The 18,835-nt window shown below is 37.3% G+C and overlaps 1 protein-coding gene across 1 annotated transcript in view; it reads right to left on the bottom strand.

Annotated features, from left to right (window-relative positions):
* CCDC178 (coiled-coil domain containing 178) overlaps window positions 1-16,837 on the bottom strand; it is a gene marked incomplete at both ends in the record, with an annotated part of 378,504 nt that extends 361,667 nt beyond the window's left edge. Inside the window, 2 exon segments of the mRNA XM_082667126.1 lie at window positions 5,483-5,572; window positions 16,780-16,837. Coding sequence (XP_082523252.1) covers window positions 5,483-5,572; window positions 16,780-16,837 — 148 coding nt within the window.
* Window positions 16,838-18,835: the final 1,998 nt, after the last annotated feature.

Genomic DNA, 18,835 nt, shown 5'->3' on the forward strand with positions numbered 1-18,835 from the left:
TTGTTATAAACTGGGGGTGGGGGAAGGGAGAAGGAGACCTTTCCCTGAGTAAAGAATGAATGGGCCGATTAATTGATAAAAATTATCCAATCTAGAGACTTCCCTTGTGGCGCAGTGGTTGAGGGTCCGCCTGCCAGTGCAGAGGACACATGTTCGAGCCCTGCTCCAGGAAGATCTCACATACCGCAGAGCAATGAAGCCTGTGCACCACAACTACTGAGCCTGTGCTCTAGAGCCCGCGAGCCACAACTACTGAGCCCGTGTGCCACAACTACTGAAGCCTGCATGCCCAGAGCTTGTGTCCTACAACAAGAGAAGCCCCCACTCGCCGCAACTAGAGAAAGCCCAGGTGCAGCAACGAAGACCCAATGCAGCCAAAAATAAACAAATAAAATAAATTTTAAAAAATTATCCAATCTGAAGAAGAGAAAGAAAAATGAACAAAAAAGAACAGATCCTCAAGGAATTGTAGGAAAAAATCCATCAGTCCAACACATGTGAAGTTGAGGTTCTGCAAGAAGAGGAGAATGAAATTTGGAGTGAAAAATAACAGAATAACAGCCAAAAAATTTTCAAACTTTGATGAAAAACATCAATTCACACATCCAAGAAGCTCAACAAATCTCATACAATTAAAATATAAAGAGAACTATGTCTGGGAACATCATAGCCAAACTGCTGAAAACCAATTGAAGAGGAAATCTGTAAAGCAGCCAGATAACAAAAGGACACATTACATATAGGGGACATGGATATGAATAACTGGTATATTTGCCATCAGAAACAATATAGGCCAGGACATAATAGAAAAGTATTTTTAAAATACAGGCAAGAAAGAAGGAAGGAAGGGAGGGGAGAGAGAAACATTAAAAAAATAAATTTGACTTCATCAAAGTCAAAACATTCATCATGCCTCAAAAAGATATTACAATATGAAACAATGAAACAACAAGCAAGAGAGTGGGAGAAAACATGTATATATCCAACAAATGATTTATATCTGGAATGTGCAGAGAAAATTTACAACTTCCTATATAGGAAGACAATCCACTAAAGAATGGGCATAAGGCTTGGAATCTTCCAAAAGACAATACACAAATGACTAATAAGCATGTAAAAAGATGCTCAGCTTTATTAATCATCAGAAAAATGCAAATTTAATTAACAGTGCAGTACAACTTCACAATCACTAGAATGCCTAAAATTTGAAAGACTGGCAAAGCCAATATTAGTGAGGATATAGAACAACTATAACTCATATATTGCTGGTGGAACTGTAAATGACTTTTGGAAAATAGTTTGGCAATTTCTTATAAAAGTTAAGCATACACTTATCATATGACTCAGCATTCCACTTCTATGTATTTACCCAAGATAAATAAAAATCCATCTATAAAAAGACTTGTGTGTAAATATTCATAACAGCTTTATTTATAATAGCCCCAAATTAGAAAATCCCAAATTTCCATCAATGGTTGAATAGATAAACTATACAGCACTCATGCAAGGGAATAATACTGAGTAATAAAATGAACAACTACTAATATATGCAACATTGAAACTACTAATATATTCAACAACATGGATGAATCTCACAGACCTCTTTCTGAGTCTTTGAAAGAAACTGGACACAAAAGAGCACAAATGGAATGATTCCACTTATTTAAAATTTTTAAATGTTAAAACTAAAATCATATCAGTGGATATGAGGGGTGGAGTGAAGAGACAGTGACCACAAAGAACATGAATGAACTTTCTGAAAAGAGTATCTATATCCTGTTTAAGACGGTGGTTAAATGGATGTATACATTTGTCAAGTCATTGAACTGTATACTTAAAATGAGTAGATTTTATTATACTTAAATTTTACCTCAACAAATTTGTTTGATTACAAAGACCACCAGCCATTCCCTAGTGACAGAATTCAATAACCTTGTACCACTCTCCTTCTCTTTTAACTCATTATACAGAATATAGTAGAAAATACTTCTTTGAAATGTTCTTCTTTAATAGCTTTCTTTTACTTCCTCATTGCCTATTTCTCCTCATATTCCTCAATCATGACTACTTGGTAAGAAATAATCTTTCCCCTTTATATTCTCTCCCTTAGTCATCTCCTCTGAGTGCTTGACTCCTAAGTAAACATCTTTAGACTTAACTTTACACTGAACTCCTTGCCAAATGTATTCCAAAACCTGTCCTTCCTAGAGCCCAAGCCTAGCACTGAATGTAGGGAAGGGAAGGATGGACTTGCTAGATCCTATGCAGTATGGGAATGTAAAATTAGAATGTACTCTTTGAGAAACTGATATACCACAAACAAGGAAATAAATTCATGACATCAGTAAACTAAAATGCCAAAGTCAGAAAGGCTACAGAGGAAAATGAGCACATTTGTATGACCAGATATAGAGCTGGAGAAGATTACAGAGATGTACAGAGGGAGGTGGCAGGGATCTGATACATTCCAAGCAGTGAGCATGGTGTCTGGCACAGAGTCGATAATCAGGAACTATTTGGCAAATAAAAGACTGATGAGAGAGTAAAGACATACCAAGATGAAAATTTCGGTTTCAGGCCCATCTCCAATATATTTGGTATTAAACATTTGGACTTTGTCAAGGACAGCAAGCCAGAGGTAGTCTTAAAAGGACCAAACCCATTCGCAAAGCCAGTATTCCTAAAACTAAATTCATCTTCATTCCATTCCTTTCCTTTCTTACTTCTCTGTTCCCGTTATCAAAGTTTGCAACAGTTAAACCATTGTTGAATCCTCCTTTTCAAGTTCCTGTAACAATATACCCAGTCGGTTTACCAAATCTTAACAATTCCTTTGTAATCTCTTTAATTCCTATCTTTCATATCCGTTTATCATTCATAGATCAAACCCTTATTACCTTAAGCACAAACCATAATAAGATAATCATTTTTATAGCAATTAATAAACAGAAACCTCAATTAGAGTCAAGAGACCAGCAGGGAGAGTTCTCACACCCTGCGATGATAACAGAGCCCAACAAGAAGGAGGACTCCTCTTCCTTCCTGGCAAGGACTCAGCCAATGAAAAGCCATGGGCTCCTTGTTTACTATAGCCCTCCCAACTTCCTTTTCCCTTATATAAAAGAGTTCTCCTTCTCTTGCCTTGGGGGAACTTGCACATGGCTCATTGTGGTTTCACACCCCAAATCTGCTGACCCCAAATAAACCTATCTTTTCTGGAGAACTATCCAGCAGCTTATTTGTTTAGGTGAATAGTTTCCATATTTCCTTCTGTAACCAAATAATTCTACATAGTGCACTCAGACTCATACTTTCAAGCAAAGAATTTGGTAACATAATATCTCCAATTGAATCTATATAGGACCAGAGACTGAGCAATAATGAAGTTCACACTTTTGAGCCTGAAATTCAAAATGCTTCTTGACTGCCCCTCAATCATTTCTAGCTTTACTTTAACCAATTATCTTTAAATTTCTGAATCTTTCCTATGCTATAGTCAAAGTAATCTATTTTTTCCGCATTTTGTGTTATTTCATCACATTATTTGACTCATTCTGTGGCTCTTGCTTAATTTCCCTCCTCACGTTTCTTTTCATATACAAATACATCCTTCAAGATTCAGTTCAAATCCATCCTTATCCATTAACAATCCTCTTAATTCTTAGAGGCCATACAAACTGGTGTTACTCGAAACACTAAAGATTCTTGTCCACAGTATTCATTTGTCATACACTACTGTGATACTGTGATTTAGAATAAGCAATATATATTTGGTCTTCATGTGTTTGTAGCACAGAGTTCCTAAAACCCTTGTAATTTCCTAACTGATGAGAGCAATGAAAGTGTCCTTTGTTATGTTAATGAGGTGACTTTCGGACCCCACCTAAGGATGGGGACTCAGGAGAACCAATCTTGTGATTACAGAGTTGGAACTTTCAGTCCCGCCCCGACCTCTAGGGAGGGGAGAGGGGCTGGAGGGTGCATCAATAGCCAATGGCCAATGATTTAATCAATCTTGCCCATGTAACGTAGACTCCATAAAAACTCAAAGGACAGGGATCATCGGAGAGCTTCTAGGCTGGTGAACACATGAAGATTTGGGGAGACCAGCACACTTCGAGAGGACATGTAAGCTCTGTGCCCTTCCTCCATATCTCGCCTTATGCATCTCTTCCATCTGCTGTTGCTGAGTTATATCCTTTTATAATAAACCAGTGATCTACTAAATAAAATGTTTCTCTGAGTTCTGTGAGCCACTCTAGCAGATTAGTCAAAACCAAGGCAGGGAGGGGTGTAATTGGAACCACCAATCTATAGTGGTTGGTCAGAAGCACAGGTGACAAACTGGGCTTTTGACTGGCATCTGAAGTGGGGCAAGGGGTAGACTTGTAGGACTAAGCCCTTAACCTATGGGATCTGACACTATCTCTGGGTAGCTGATGTTAGAATTGAGCTGAATTGTAGGACACCCAGCTGGTGTCCAAGAATGGCTTAGTGGTGGGGAAACCCCATGGTCACAAACTGGAATTGGCTGCAAACCTTTTAAATACTTTGTGTCATCTTTGTTGTTACTCTATACAACCATCCATTTCTATTGTGTTGTACTAATTGGTGTATAATTATATTTTATTTGGCTTGCAAGATTATACATTCCATATAAGAATCATTTCTTAAATATCTCTGCACCCTAATAGCACATGTATATTCCAGTGTCTTGAATTAATTGGTTAATAAATCAATAATTTGATATTTTAAAAAATTTGTCTAAAACTAACTGTGGCCCATACCTAACATTGGGCAATAAACTCTAAGCCAGAACATTAAAATTCTATTCAAGATTTCTATTGAACAGAAATAGATAAATAATCAGAAGGGTAACTTATACCAATTTTATCCTGTCAAACTAACAACCTGCAGAGCAGAGATTTACCAAAATTTAGATTAAATATTTTAATAAGTATGGAGTTCTCCACCAGAATGATCTGAGAAGAAACAAATATGAAACTCTATACATAAAATGTATACATTTCATCATCTCTTTCTACTTCTTACAACATAAGATACCAGAAACACTTTCTGAGCTAATGTTTCATGGATTTTCAATGAACAATTTTTAATTCTGGATTTCACACACCAAAAACATTAGTCCTTATTCTTTTTCTTCTAAGAAACATATCCTCAATGAACTAGAAAGCTTCTAGCACTTGCCAGTCCTGGCATGAAGGATAAAGAAAATGTTTATTTCAAAAATTCATACATTTCTGAAATTGTAAACAATTCTTATGAACCAAATTTTAATTAACAATATACTATTAATAAAATTTATTAAAATACTATATTCTTATATATCATTACTCTGTTAACTATTAATGATATTTACAGTGTATTTCTTAATAAAAATTTAACACTGACATTACAAACTAATGAGTGAATATAAATATAGCTTATATAGGTTACTATACAATTTAGATTCAGTCCTTACCTTCAGTATTTGTCATTTTATTTTCATGAATAATCTCAACAGCTTCCGTAGGGGCACCAAATAAAACCAAAGCTTGTGATGTGGCATTATCTTTTTAAAAGAAAACAAAAATTTCAGTGAACAGTTAATATTCATTTTTAAAATAAGCAAAATAATGTACAAAACTATGTTGTGAAAGTGCTGTCCTTGAAAAAGCAACTAAAATATTGATATTAAACAAAACCCACAGTAGAATATCTTTAGATGTTTTCCGTGATTTTCATTTGGCTTAACTCTCACAAGAAGGTATTCAAAATAGCATGCAGCTGTTAAAAGCAGAGAGATCATCCAGAGTGACATCACCAAAATGGTGGGGTAGGAGACCCTAGGCTCCATCCAACAAACTTCAACAATTAGACAGCTATCCACAAACAAAAATAGCTCTGGGAGAGCTCAAGAGTCCACTTAAAAAACTTCAGCAACACAGTGGAACAACAACAACAGAGAATAACCACACGAAAAAGAAAGGAAGACAGTTTCATTTTGTCTGCATTATCCCATCCCCTAGGTCCACACTGCTCAGTGCCAAGAGGTAACTCTCTGGTCTGAAATAGTTCCTCTCACTAGGAAAGGGTGAGCAACCAGCTTCCCCATCCTTTTGGGGCACTGCACAAAGGACCATCTTTGGTTTCATCCCACGCAGAGATCAGCAAAGCTGAGAAGTATAAAGATGGCTTGGCACAAGGAAGAATGGCAGAGGCTACCAGTATCAGTCATGCAGCAGCAGTGATCATGCTTTACAGTGGCCTGCTCTGCAGAGGACCTCAGCTTCTTTGCTGGCAAAGTTGTCCTTCAGAATTGAAGGAGAAAGAGTTTCCCAAACAAGAGCTGAGGGAGTTCATCATCATTTGACTTTCTTTACAAGAAATGCTGAAAGGAATTCTTCAAGTTAAAAGAACACAAATTAGCAACACACAAACATAAAAATATAAAACACATCAGTAAAAGTAAGTATATATTCAAATGTAGAATACTCCAGTACTACAGTGGTATATTAATCACTTAACCCTAGTATAAAAGTTAAAGGGCAAAAGTACTAAAATAGCTATAACTGCAATAATTTATTAATAGATACCAAATATAAAAGATGTAAATTGTGACATCAAAAACACAAAATGTGGAGGGTGGGGTATAAAAGGGCAGAGATTTTGTATGTGATTGAAATTTAGATGCTATCAGCTCCAAACAGACTGTTATATCTATAAAATGTTTCATTTAAGCCTTAAGGTAACCACAAAGCAAAAACCTATAGTATTACAGATACACAAAAGAAAAAAAGAAGGGAGTCAGAGTATACCGCTATATTCGATAAGGAAGATAGCGAGAGGAAGAAATGAACAAAGGAACTACAAAACAGGTAGAAAACAATCAACAAGATGCCATTAGGAAATCCTTACCTATCAATAATCACTTTGAATGTAAATGAATTAAACTCTCCAATCAAAAGGCACAGAGTAGTTGAGCAAATTATAAAAAAAACAAGACTCAACTATATATATATATATATCCTATTACAAGAGACTCATTTCAGCTTTAAGGGCACATAGAGGCTCAAAGTGAAGGGATGAAAAAAGATATTCCATGCAAATGGAAACCAAAAGATATCAGAGGTAGCTGATCATATATATATATCTTATGACCTCATATATATTTACATCAGACAAAACAGTCTCATTTACAACAGCATGAAAAGAACAAAATGCTTAGGAATAAATTTCACCACAGAATTGAAACATCTATATACCAAAAACTGTAAGATACTGATGAAAGAGATTGAAGAACACAAACAAATGGAAAGAGTTACTCTTCATGGATGAGAAGAGTAAATATTGTTAAAATGTCCATTCAATTCAATTCTTATCAAAATTCCAATAGCATTTCTCACAGAAATTTTTTTTTAAATCCTAAAATTCATTTGGAACATCAAAAGACTCCTAATAGCCAAAGCAATCTTGACAAAGAAGAATACAGCTAGAGGCATCACACTTCCTTATTTCAAACTGTGTTACAAAGCTCTAACAGTCAAAACAATATGGTACTGGCATGAAAACAGACACATAGATCAGTGGAACAAAACAGAGAATCCAGAAATAAACTCATGCATATACAATCAATTAATATTTGACAAGGGAGCCAAAACTACTCAATGAGGAAAGGATAATCTCTTCAATAAATGTTGCTGGGAAAACTGGATATTTACATACAAAAGAATGAAACTGGAGTCCTATCTTACATCACTCACAGAAATTAACTTGAAATGGATTAAAGACTTAAAAGTAAGACCTGAAATCATAAAATTCCTAAAAGAAAGCACAGGGAAAAAGCTCCTTGACATTGTTCTTGTAAGGACCTTTTGGCTATGACACCAAAAACACAACCAACTAAAACAAAATCAACAAATGGGACTACATCAAGCTAAAAAGCTTCTGCACAGGGACTTCCCTGGTGGTGCAGTGCTTAAGAATCCACCTGCCAATGCTGGGGACATCGGTTCGATCCCTGGTCTGAGAAGATCTCACATGCCACAGAGCAACTAAGCCCGTGTGACAAACTAGTGAGCCCATGTGCCACAACTACTGAGGCCCGCGTGCCTAGGGCCCGTGCTCCACAACAAGAAGCCACCACAATGAGAAGCCCGTGCACTGCAACAAAGAGTAGCTCCCGTTCAACGCAACTAGAGAAAGCCTGCACACAGCAACAAAGACCCAACACAACCAATAATAAATAAATGATAAAAAGTTAAAAATATATATATAAATAAATAAAAAAGCTTCTGTACAGCAAAAGAAACAATCAACATAATGAAAAGGCAACCTATAGAATGGGAGAAAATATTTGCACACCATATATCTGATAAGGGGTTAATATCCAAAATACACAAGGAATTCATACAATTCACCAGCAGTAAAACAAATAATCTGATTATAAAATGGGCAAAGGACCTGAGTAGCCATTTCTCCCATGAGTACTAACCAAGGGAACACAAAACAAAAGACAGTACTCCAAGTACTAAAACCAAGAATGAAAGAAGGGTATTACTATCTTACAGAGTGGTTTATAAGGGAATACTATAAACAAGATTCTACCAATAAATTAGATAACCTGGACGAAATGAACAAATTCTTAGAAAGCTACTAGCTATCAAAATTGACTCAAGAAAAAACAGAAAATCTGAACAGAACTATAACAAGTAAAGAAATTAAATCAGTAATAATAAATCCTCCCACAAAGAAAAGGCCTTGGCCAAATGGCTTCACTGGTGAATATCACCAAATATTTAAAGAATGCCTCACTGATGCTTCTTTAACTTTGCCAAAAATTATACAGAAGAGGAGAGAACACTTGCCAACTCATTCTATGAGCCCCATATTATCCTGACAGCAAAATCAGACAAAATATTATAAGAAAATAAAATTATACACAAAATATTTCCTTATGCACATGGATCCTCAAAAATACTACCAAACCAAATCTAGTGGCCTATAAAAAGAATTATACATCATGTCCAAGTGAGATGTATTCCAGAAATGTTTCAATGTATGAAAGTCAATCAATGCAATACTAACCACACATTTCAATAGATGTAGAAAAAGTGTTTGACAAAATTCAATCCCATTCATGATAAAAACACTCATCAAAACAGGAACAGTAGGAAACTTCCTTCACAAAGGTGAAAAAGCCACAGCTAACATCAGATATTACAGGAAAGAATGAAGTTTTTCCCCTAAGATCAGGAAAAAGATAATCATAGCTACACTTTGCCACTTTTATTCAATACTGTTCTGAAGATTGGAGCCAGAGTCATTAGGCAAGAAAATTAAAGGCAGCCAAAATACAATTTAATAAAGGCATCAAAAAGAATAAAATATTTAGGAATAAAATTAACAAAAGAAGTGCAAGACTTGTTTGGTTAAACAAGTTTCACTAGAATCTACAAAACTGTTGAAAAAATTAAATACCTAAATAAATAGAAAAATATCCTGTATTAGTGGATTCTAAGACAATTTTGTTAAGACACCAAAACTCTTCAAATTGATCTATAGGTTCAGTGCAATTTCTATCAAATTCCAGCAGCTTTTTGTTGTTGCTGTTTTTCAGAAATTCTCAAACTGACCCTAAAAATAACATGGAAATGCCAGGGACCCAGATTAGCTGAAATAATATTGAAAAAGAAGAGCAAAGTTGGAGGAATCATACTTCCTGATTTCAAAAATTATTACAAATCTAAATAATCAAGATGGTGTGGTACTGGCATAAGGACAAACATGTAGATCAATGAAATAGAAGTGAGATTCCTGATATAAACCCATATTTACGGTCAGTTGAATTTTATAAGGGTGCAAAGACTATTCAATGAGAAAAGAATAGTCTTTTTATCAACAGATAGTACTGAATATATGAATGTAAAAGAATGAATTTTGATTTCTACCTCAAACCATGTACAAAAATTAACTCATAATGGATCATAAACTTAAATGCAAGAGCTAAAACTATAAAACTCTTATAAGAAAATGAAGGGGTAAATATGACATCAAAGGAACAAGCAATTTAAAAAATTAAATGGCTTCATGAAAATAAAAATTTTTGTGCTGCAAAGGACACTGTCAAGAAAGTGAAAATAACTGAATTACTTTGCTGTACATCTGAAACACTGTACATCAACTGTAGCTCAATTTTTAAAAACTCACATAAACTCCCCCCAAAAGAGAAAACACAACCCCTACTGTGAGCAAAAACATTCATAAATCACATATCTAATAAAGGTCTAGTTTCTAAAAGATATAAAGAATTATTATGACTCAAGAACAGAAAAAGACTAATAACCCAATTTAAAAATGGGCAAAAGATTTAAAGAGACATTTCTCCAAAGAACACATACAAGTGACAGTAAACATATTTAAAAATCCTGATCATCATTTGTGATTAGGGAAATGCAAATCAAAACCACAATAAGATGCCACTTCACACCCACTAAAATGGCTATAATAAAGTTTAAAAAAATAACAAAATTTAATAAGTGTTGACAAGGGGGTAGAAAAACTAGAATCCTCATACATTGCCATTTGGAACATAAAACACTGCAGCTGCTTTGGAAAAAAATTGGCAATTAGAAAGTTAAATATCAAGTTACCAAATGACCTAGCAATTCCAGTCCAAAGTGTAGACTCAACAGAAATGAAAATAGACGTCCACATAAGAACTTGTACTTGAATATTCATAACAACATTATTCATAATAGTCCTAAAGTGGAAACAACCCAAACACCCATCTACTGATGAATTTATAAAACAATATGTGGGGGGCTTCCCTGGTGGCGCAGTGGTTGAGAGTCCGCCTGCCGATGCAAAGGACGCGGGTTCCTGCCCCGGTCCGGGAGGATCCCGCCTGCCGCGGAGCGGCTGGGCCCGTGGGCCATGGCCGCTGGGCCTGCGCGTCCGGAGCCTATGCTCTGCGACGGGAGAGAACGCAGCGGTGAGAGGCCCACGTACGGCAAAAAAAAAAAAAAAAATATGTGGAATATACATCCAACGGAATATTACTCCACCACAAAAAAATAATCTCGACAGAATTCCAGTTTAAAAGAAGGCAGACACACAATGCCAAATATTTTATCAATTCATTTCTATGAAAAGTCCAAAACGGTCTCCCATCCCCCCTCCCGACACCCTCCACTTGCCAAATAAATCCCTGCTGTGAGGGCAATTCTGTTACCTCGGAAGTCCTGATATAAATGTCAGCAGAAAGGGTTATCAGGCGTTAACGTTGAGAGGTGGCACCGAGTGGAACCTAAAATCCCGTAGGCGGAGCATCACTGCGTCCGGACGTTCTCGCGGTATCTTGAGGAGAATTCGCGGCTCGATGCTGCAGTCACTCACGACGGAGCAGATGCTGCTCCGTGAGTTGTTCAGGAAGTTGTGCAGCTGGACTGCCTTGCTTCAGGCCTCTGCTCTTGCGCGTCTCCGCCACGACCTGGCTGGGCGCTGGTGTTGGCGAAGGGGCCTCTGGGCAGGACTGAAAGTGGTCACACACACACACACACACACGGGGGAAGACCTGGCCGCCCGCGCGTGTGGGACCGCAGGTTGGCGGTGATGCCAAAGGGCTCGCTGACGGGCAGGTAGGCCTTCACGACATGGGGGTGCGGGCCACCCGGGACTCCTCGAAGACGCGGCCCCGCTTCTGTACAGGACGCGACCAAGCACTTCTTCCTGACCCCGGCTCTCCGCAAGGTACTGGGCTCCAGGAACCCGCGCTGGCTGTCAGCCTGCGGCGTGGAGGCGGCGCCGGGCGGACGGTGGGGGCGATCTGAGTGGCATCCCGGGCGGCGTCGCATCTAGGACCTCGAAGCGCACGCCCCGCGTGTTCTCTTGGCACAGCGCGCCCACTGGAGGCCGGCCACGACGCTGTACTTGATCTCGTTGAGGGACTGCACACCCCTGGTGATGTCGGTGGGGATATCGGGGCTGGTGCCGGCGCACGAGATCTTGCGGGCCTAGGCCACATCCCACTCGTACTTCTCTTCCAGGTAGTTGGCCAGGCCAATACTTGACCTCCTGGTGGGTGGACACCGCGCTCCTGCTGTCCACCGCCAGGTCATTGGGGAAGGGCCGCGCTTCCATGTGCAACGGAGTGCACTTGTTGCAGGTCTTGGACAGGCAAAGCACATTCGACTTTTCGGAGACGGTCTCACGGTACCAGATGACATGGTTGGATTTCTTGATAGGGGATGCATGTGTGGTCCTTCAGGCAGATCACCAGGTGCAGCTCAACGGCACCTGAAGTGATGTGCTCCCCGACTGCTTGATGATGCACTGCTCCCTGGGATCCGACTTGGCCTGCAGCTTCAGCCCCTCCACCTGACCAGTTTGGGCAGGTTAGCCGGGTTCTTGGCTTCCACAGCGAGCCTGAAGACCAGGCTTACACTGAACTTCATCACGTGCGTGTAGTGGGCATGCTCAAAGGTCGTTATGGTGCCTGTCTTCACCAGGAACTGGTCGACACCCACCAGGCCCACGATGTTACCGAAAGGCAAGTAGCTTTGTGGTTGCCAGGGGCTGGGGTGGGGGGGTGGCAGCTAATGGTATAGGGCTGCTTTTTGGGGTTATGAAAGTGTACTGGAATTAGATAATGGTGATGGTTGCACAACCTTGTGATTATACTGAAAATACCCAATTGAAAGAGGTGAATTTTTATGGTAGCGTATGAATTATAATTCAAGTTTTTAAAGTTAAATAATTCAAGTTTTTAAAGTTAAATACAGTATTATTGATACCAGCACTGAATAAAGCTACACATGCTGAGTGAATCTCTGCATGATGAGTCAATTTTCATGTGAGTCTGATTTGACATCCAGTCCTTTTTATTATCTCTATGATATGTGAAGGGAAATTTGTAACTTTAAGAAATTTATATTAGAAAAGAAAAAAGGCTGAAAATTAGTGATTTAAGCATCCAAATTAAGAATATATGGGAAAACAAACCCAAAGAAAGTAGAAGGAAGATAAGGGGGCAATAATATCTGAAATTAACAGAAAGCAAACCAACAACAACAAGAAAACAACCCTAGAGATTATTTAAAAGGTGAGAAACTACCACTTTGAAAAATATAGCACCAATGAATACATCTGGCAAAATTAATCAAGACAAAAGAGAAGAAACAGAAGAAACAAATACAACTTATGAATGTAAAGCAGAAATATTGCATACAGAGGATATAAAAATAAAACATTATTAACAATATTGTATCAATACATGTAAAGTTTAACCAAATGAAATAAATAAAATTCAATACATGTTCACAGTTTATAGTAAACTATAAAAATACTAAAAAAATCATATTTAGTGGTGAAACATTAAAAGTCTCATCTTAAAAATCAGGAACAGGGAGATAAGTGAGCACATTTTTATTGCCTACATTTAACAGAGTACTAAAGGATCTAGACTAAACAATAGAAGAAAGTAAAAATATTAATTCATTTTCAGATTGTCTAATATTAGTGAATTAATGACAGTTAAAATTATGAGATTAAATATGTAAAACTATAATAAAGGTATATTAGCATATTTACATATAATATATAAAACTAAATGTGATTTGGAAGAGATGAGAGAACACAGTGTACTGTTTCTTAATGTGCATTATGAGTGCACAGACACTCGATTTTATCAGTGTTTGTTGTCCTTTACATATATGTTACAGATATTTTTACATGTATGAAATATTTCCTATTTCAACATAGAAAGGTGCTATTCTCTAAAAAAACAATATTATACAGTCTCTGCCTTTTATATGGAAAGGATGCATTATGAAAAACAATACATAGAAAAATTAAGGCATTATCAGTATCTTAATACAAGTAAATAAGTGATGCTGCCATGAAATGCACTTTAGTGAATATGTTGCCTGAGTATCCAAATATTATAGGCGGTAAGTTTGTAAAAATGTACTTTTAATTGTAATAGAAATTAGTATCCCAGAGCTAACTGTTTGTAAATAGGAGTCATGTGAAAATACTGTTGGTCAGCATGTTTAAGATATGGCTGTGACTCTACAGAACAATTGGAAAGTTTAATAATTTGTTTTATTTTTTATTTCAACTGAGAGCACAGAATAATCATCCAGTTTGCTAAGCTTATTTATAGTATAATAAGAATTTTGATATAACCACAGTAGTTGCAGGGTGATTTACACAATATAAGGAAAGGATTTATTTTTGACGTGAAGAAGAGTATTATTATGTTGAATATCATCTGGTAGAAGTTAATAAATAAGATCTGAGGTTGTCTTCTTGTGATGTTAATGACGAACCTTTTCAAAGGTTGGTACGTAATTAGGTTCAATACATCATCCAGCAAAGATTGCTTTGGGCTTAAAAGTTTAAAATTTGCTAAGACTGCTAAGTTTCTGTAGTTTGAACATGGACATCTCAATGCTTTGCTTGATAAGCTGAATGTTCTTTATAGTATTTGTTGTTGTGTTACAAAGAGGATAGGGAGCTTAATGATGGTATGATGCCAAAGAGATAGAAATTAATTTTAACTGATAATCACTGTTTATGCCAGCGTTCCAAATATTGGTCCTAATGTCATTTAAATACAAATATCCTGAACTTACTAAGTACATTTCAAAAGACAATTTATTAACCATATTATTTTCCACACAGTTAGCCAGCCAGATGTATTTCCATTTTGTATGCATTTGCAGGAATAACCTATATCAAAGAACCCTTAGATTCCACTGTATAATGTGATGTGTGGTTTTATCTGACTGTATATTTCTCCATTGCATAGACGGAAAGTAGGTGTCCTGTCGTGTTTAACATGATTAACTTTCTCCTAATGTACCACACACAAGAGCTTTTGCTTGCAATCCAGTATGGACTGGTCATTTTATGTTCCAGTACAAAATAAAGAGTCTTTGTCAGGTTATTCAGAGGGAAATCACCAGCTCAGCTCTCTGAAGTCTTGGAACAAACTATTAATTTTTAATTAACATTATAATTAATCCAAAAATTTTCAATAGTTCTTTACAAATATTTAAACATGAGATAGGCACAAGTATAATTTGATTATCCTATCTCTTTCCAAATTGTATCTTTGGGAAAATTGTTTTATGTGAGAAACCTAGTGCATTTTCCTAATCTGAGGTTGAAGTCATTTTCCAGACATGAGAAGTTTTTGCTTAAACATCACTACACAAAATCTGTGAAAATGAAATAACATCAATTTTGTCAAATAATATTGATAGAATGAATAAAGAGCTAAAAAACAAACTTACTGAAATATTCTGAAAGTAACTGTGGTGCTAAGCCACTAAAAATCCTACGCAAGATTCGTAATCCTACATGAAATCCATTGTGTGATATCCTCAACTATGTTTGGAATACTAAATGACTGCTTTCCTTTATAGCCCAAATGAGACTGTAGTGCTTTGATTGCAGTAATAGCCCCACTAATTTTCTTCTTCCAGTGTTCACCTTCTTCTGCAATGTGCCTTTGCAGCATCTACCACTAAGAGGTGGAGTCTAATCCCTTGCCTTTTGACTCTAGGCTGGGCCTATGACTTGCTTTGGCTGATAAAATATAGCAGAAATGATAGGGTGCCAGTTCTGAGCCTTGGCCTTGTGACCTTCTGTTCCCCCTCGTACACCACGAGGTCAGGCTGCTGTAAGAGTATGAGAGACAACATGGTGCAGGGCTGAGTCAGTGTGGCCAGCCAACACCCTAGGCCTGTGAAGGCCCAGCTCAAATGAGCAAAATCTGTAATGATGCTTAGCTGGCCTGTGGCTTACTGCAGTTGTGTGAGTGAGCCTTCCTGGGCCCACTTGAGAACCACCCAGTACAAGTGAGCTAAAATGAATGTTTATGATGCTCTATGTACCTGCATTTTTTGTGGTTGGTTGTTACATGGCCTTAGGGCAGCAATGGATAACTCATATGAAGACTATTTTTCCCAGTTAAGTATTTGAGACAAAATTCTATACCAAGGATTGGTAGACTTTTTTTTATAATGTTCCAGGTAGTAAAAATTTTTGGTTTAGTGAGTCACATGCTGTCTCTGTTGCATATTCGTCTTTGTTTTGTTTCTTTCGTTTCTTTTTACAACCCTTTACAAATGTAAAAACTATTCTTAGCTTTTGGGCTGTACAAAAAGGGCTGCTGACCAGATTTGGCCCATGGGCTATAATTTACTGACCTCTGTTCTGTATCAGGCAAAGACATGATATTGCTAACATGATGCAGAATAAAAGATGCAAAAGGGGCCCAAGTTGCAAAGTAATGTGGTAAAATCTAATACAATTTTTAAAATAGAATTATACAAGTATTTTTTTTTCATTTTTCATTTTGTATGTTTCTCTTCAGTGGTGTGCTGGTAAAATTTTAATAACCACCTGTCACCATACCACCAATTTCAACCAGTCAATGGAGTGGAATTGAGAAGAGATGTATACAATTGGCTCACATGAGCTAGTAAGAGCTGACTCCAGCAGACCATTGTACTACCTACCTATGGTACTGCTTATACTGTAGTTCAGTAGTAATTATATAAGAAATTGATTATAATCCAATACAGTAGGTTTTCCTTAAACTGATTTACTCCTTTTGCTTACCTCACCTTCCTGATCCCAGTAAATTTTGGTTTTGTGACCCCTGGTCCTGGAGAACACTACTGTCCTTACAACTGTCTTCTGTGAGTGACCTGAGTCACATTTATCTTTGACCTAGTTTCAAAGAAAATCACTTAAGGATAAACTTACCTTTCTTTGTTTGCTCTCCTCCAGTGGAAGAATAGGAAATTATCTTATTTTCAGGCATGATTATTTACAGTCCTTTGAAACCTAATTAAAAAGAAAAACATTTAACTATCATGAAGCAAAATTAGTTTTAATTACACTAAAAATTGTCAACTCAAGAACTGGTAACGTCAGGATAGGTTTCTAATAGTATGCAAGTTATATATGTAAAAATCAATACTAAATTATGTTAAAATGTAAGGAAACCAACAATATACTCTTTTTCCTGTGATGACTTCTATGAACCTATTTAGGAAAACAAAATATAAAAATTCTCATTAAAGAGGCATCTTTGATCCCCTGCTCTGCTGTTAGCTTAAACAGACACTGGGCCTGAGTACTAGATAATTTAGTATTCATCATTGAAGCTGTGGGCTCAAAGCCCTTTGGGAATTCTAGAACCTACATTGTTTCATATGATAAAGTTAAACCTTGCTGTCATCTCTTCTTTACATTCCCTTAGTTCCTTTTTTTAAAATATGTTTTATTATGCACCAAGTCAAATATATACAGAGGTAGAGAGAATTACCAATGTCATTTGATTGCAGTAATGGCCTCAAAATCTCACGTGACGAAAGTGAATTAAGGTGATTCTTACCCAGCACAACTCAAAGGGAACCCAGCACACAAAAGGACTAGATAACACAAGTCAACAGAAAAGGAAAGATAGCAGAAACTGATCCAAAGTTACTGCAGAGTGTGAAATTACCAGATATAAACCACCTAACAACTATGCTTAACATGTTTATAAATATAACATCAACATTTTAAATTTCAGAACTAAAAATTATGTAAATTGATATTGCAGATTTGAAAAGAAGCTAGTTAGAAATCCATGAACTGCAAACTGCTATGTAACTGCAATTCTAAACTCACTGGTTCAATTTAAAAGCAGGTATGACAAGACTGAAGAAAGAATTAGTGAAAAAGTTCAGGAAAAAAACTATCTTGAATATAACAATACAGAAAATACAGAAGCAAGCATAAAATTCAGTGTGCTCAACCTCCACTTTCAGGAAGATGGAGTGAATGTAGTTATCCCCATTCCTTCCTCTACATACAAGAAAAAACCCTGGATATTATATATAAAACAATCATAAGACTTTGAAAGGTGGAGAGAAGAAGGCAGACTGGCTAGGCACCTTGAGATCAGAGGAACAATGAGGTGGTGAGTTTCCAAGATTTTCTTTTTGTCTGATACATCCCATACCTGAAGCTAAAGAAACCAGAAATCCAGATATGCCAATGCATGCAGACCAAATAACGCTCTGACAAAAGCCTGCTCTCTCTAGCCAAGGGATCAGGAAAGGGGCAGCTTAGCAAGAGAGAATAAATTTGGATAATAACCTCTCCACTCCAGCCAAACACCACAGAAAAAACTGACCCCACAAAGGCAGAGTGAGGAGCCTAGATGATTTCCACTCTTGCTAGGTGGAAACGAGGCACCCCCAATTTCCTGCTGGGGTAATGTCAGAAGACTCTGATGTCCTGTAGGAATCCAGGACTTCCATCCCCACTGGTTGGAGGCAATGCTCCCCCATCTCAGCGTCAGTGGATACTGTGTGGGGAGACTGGACTTCCACACCTCCCAACAGCACTAGTGAGTACCTCTTGTCTTCCCCATTGGGGTGGCCTCAGAGCAAGCTTAATAGTGAGTCACAACTTGTACTGCAGTCCAGCAGTAATGAGGCCACACCCTCTCTGTGGTGTCAGTGGCATCCATGTCTGAAGCAATGACTAGGCACTCCTACCTCTCCCGGTGAAGGAGGTGTCAGTGAAGATCCAGTGGGGAGCTAGAACCCACAACCTATTCTCAGCAATAAGAAGTAGAAATTAAAACCTCAGTGAGATATCTATACACCTATCAGAACGGCTGAAACAAACAAAAAAATAGTTGCAACACCAAATGCTGGCAAGGATGTGGAGAAACTGGGTCACTCATACACTGCTGGTTAGAGTGTGAGATGATATAGCTACTATGGAAAATAGTTTAGCAGTTCCTTTTAAAACTAAAAATGAC

The sequence above is a fragment of the Grampus griseus genome, assembly GCF_964374135.1.
Source record: "Grampus griseus genome assembly, chromosome: 12".
Taxonomy (NCBI): Eukaryota; Metazoa; Chordata; class Mammalia; order Artiodactyla; family Delphinidae; genus Grampus; species Grampus griseus.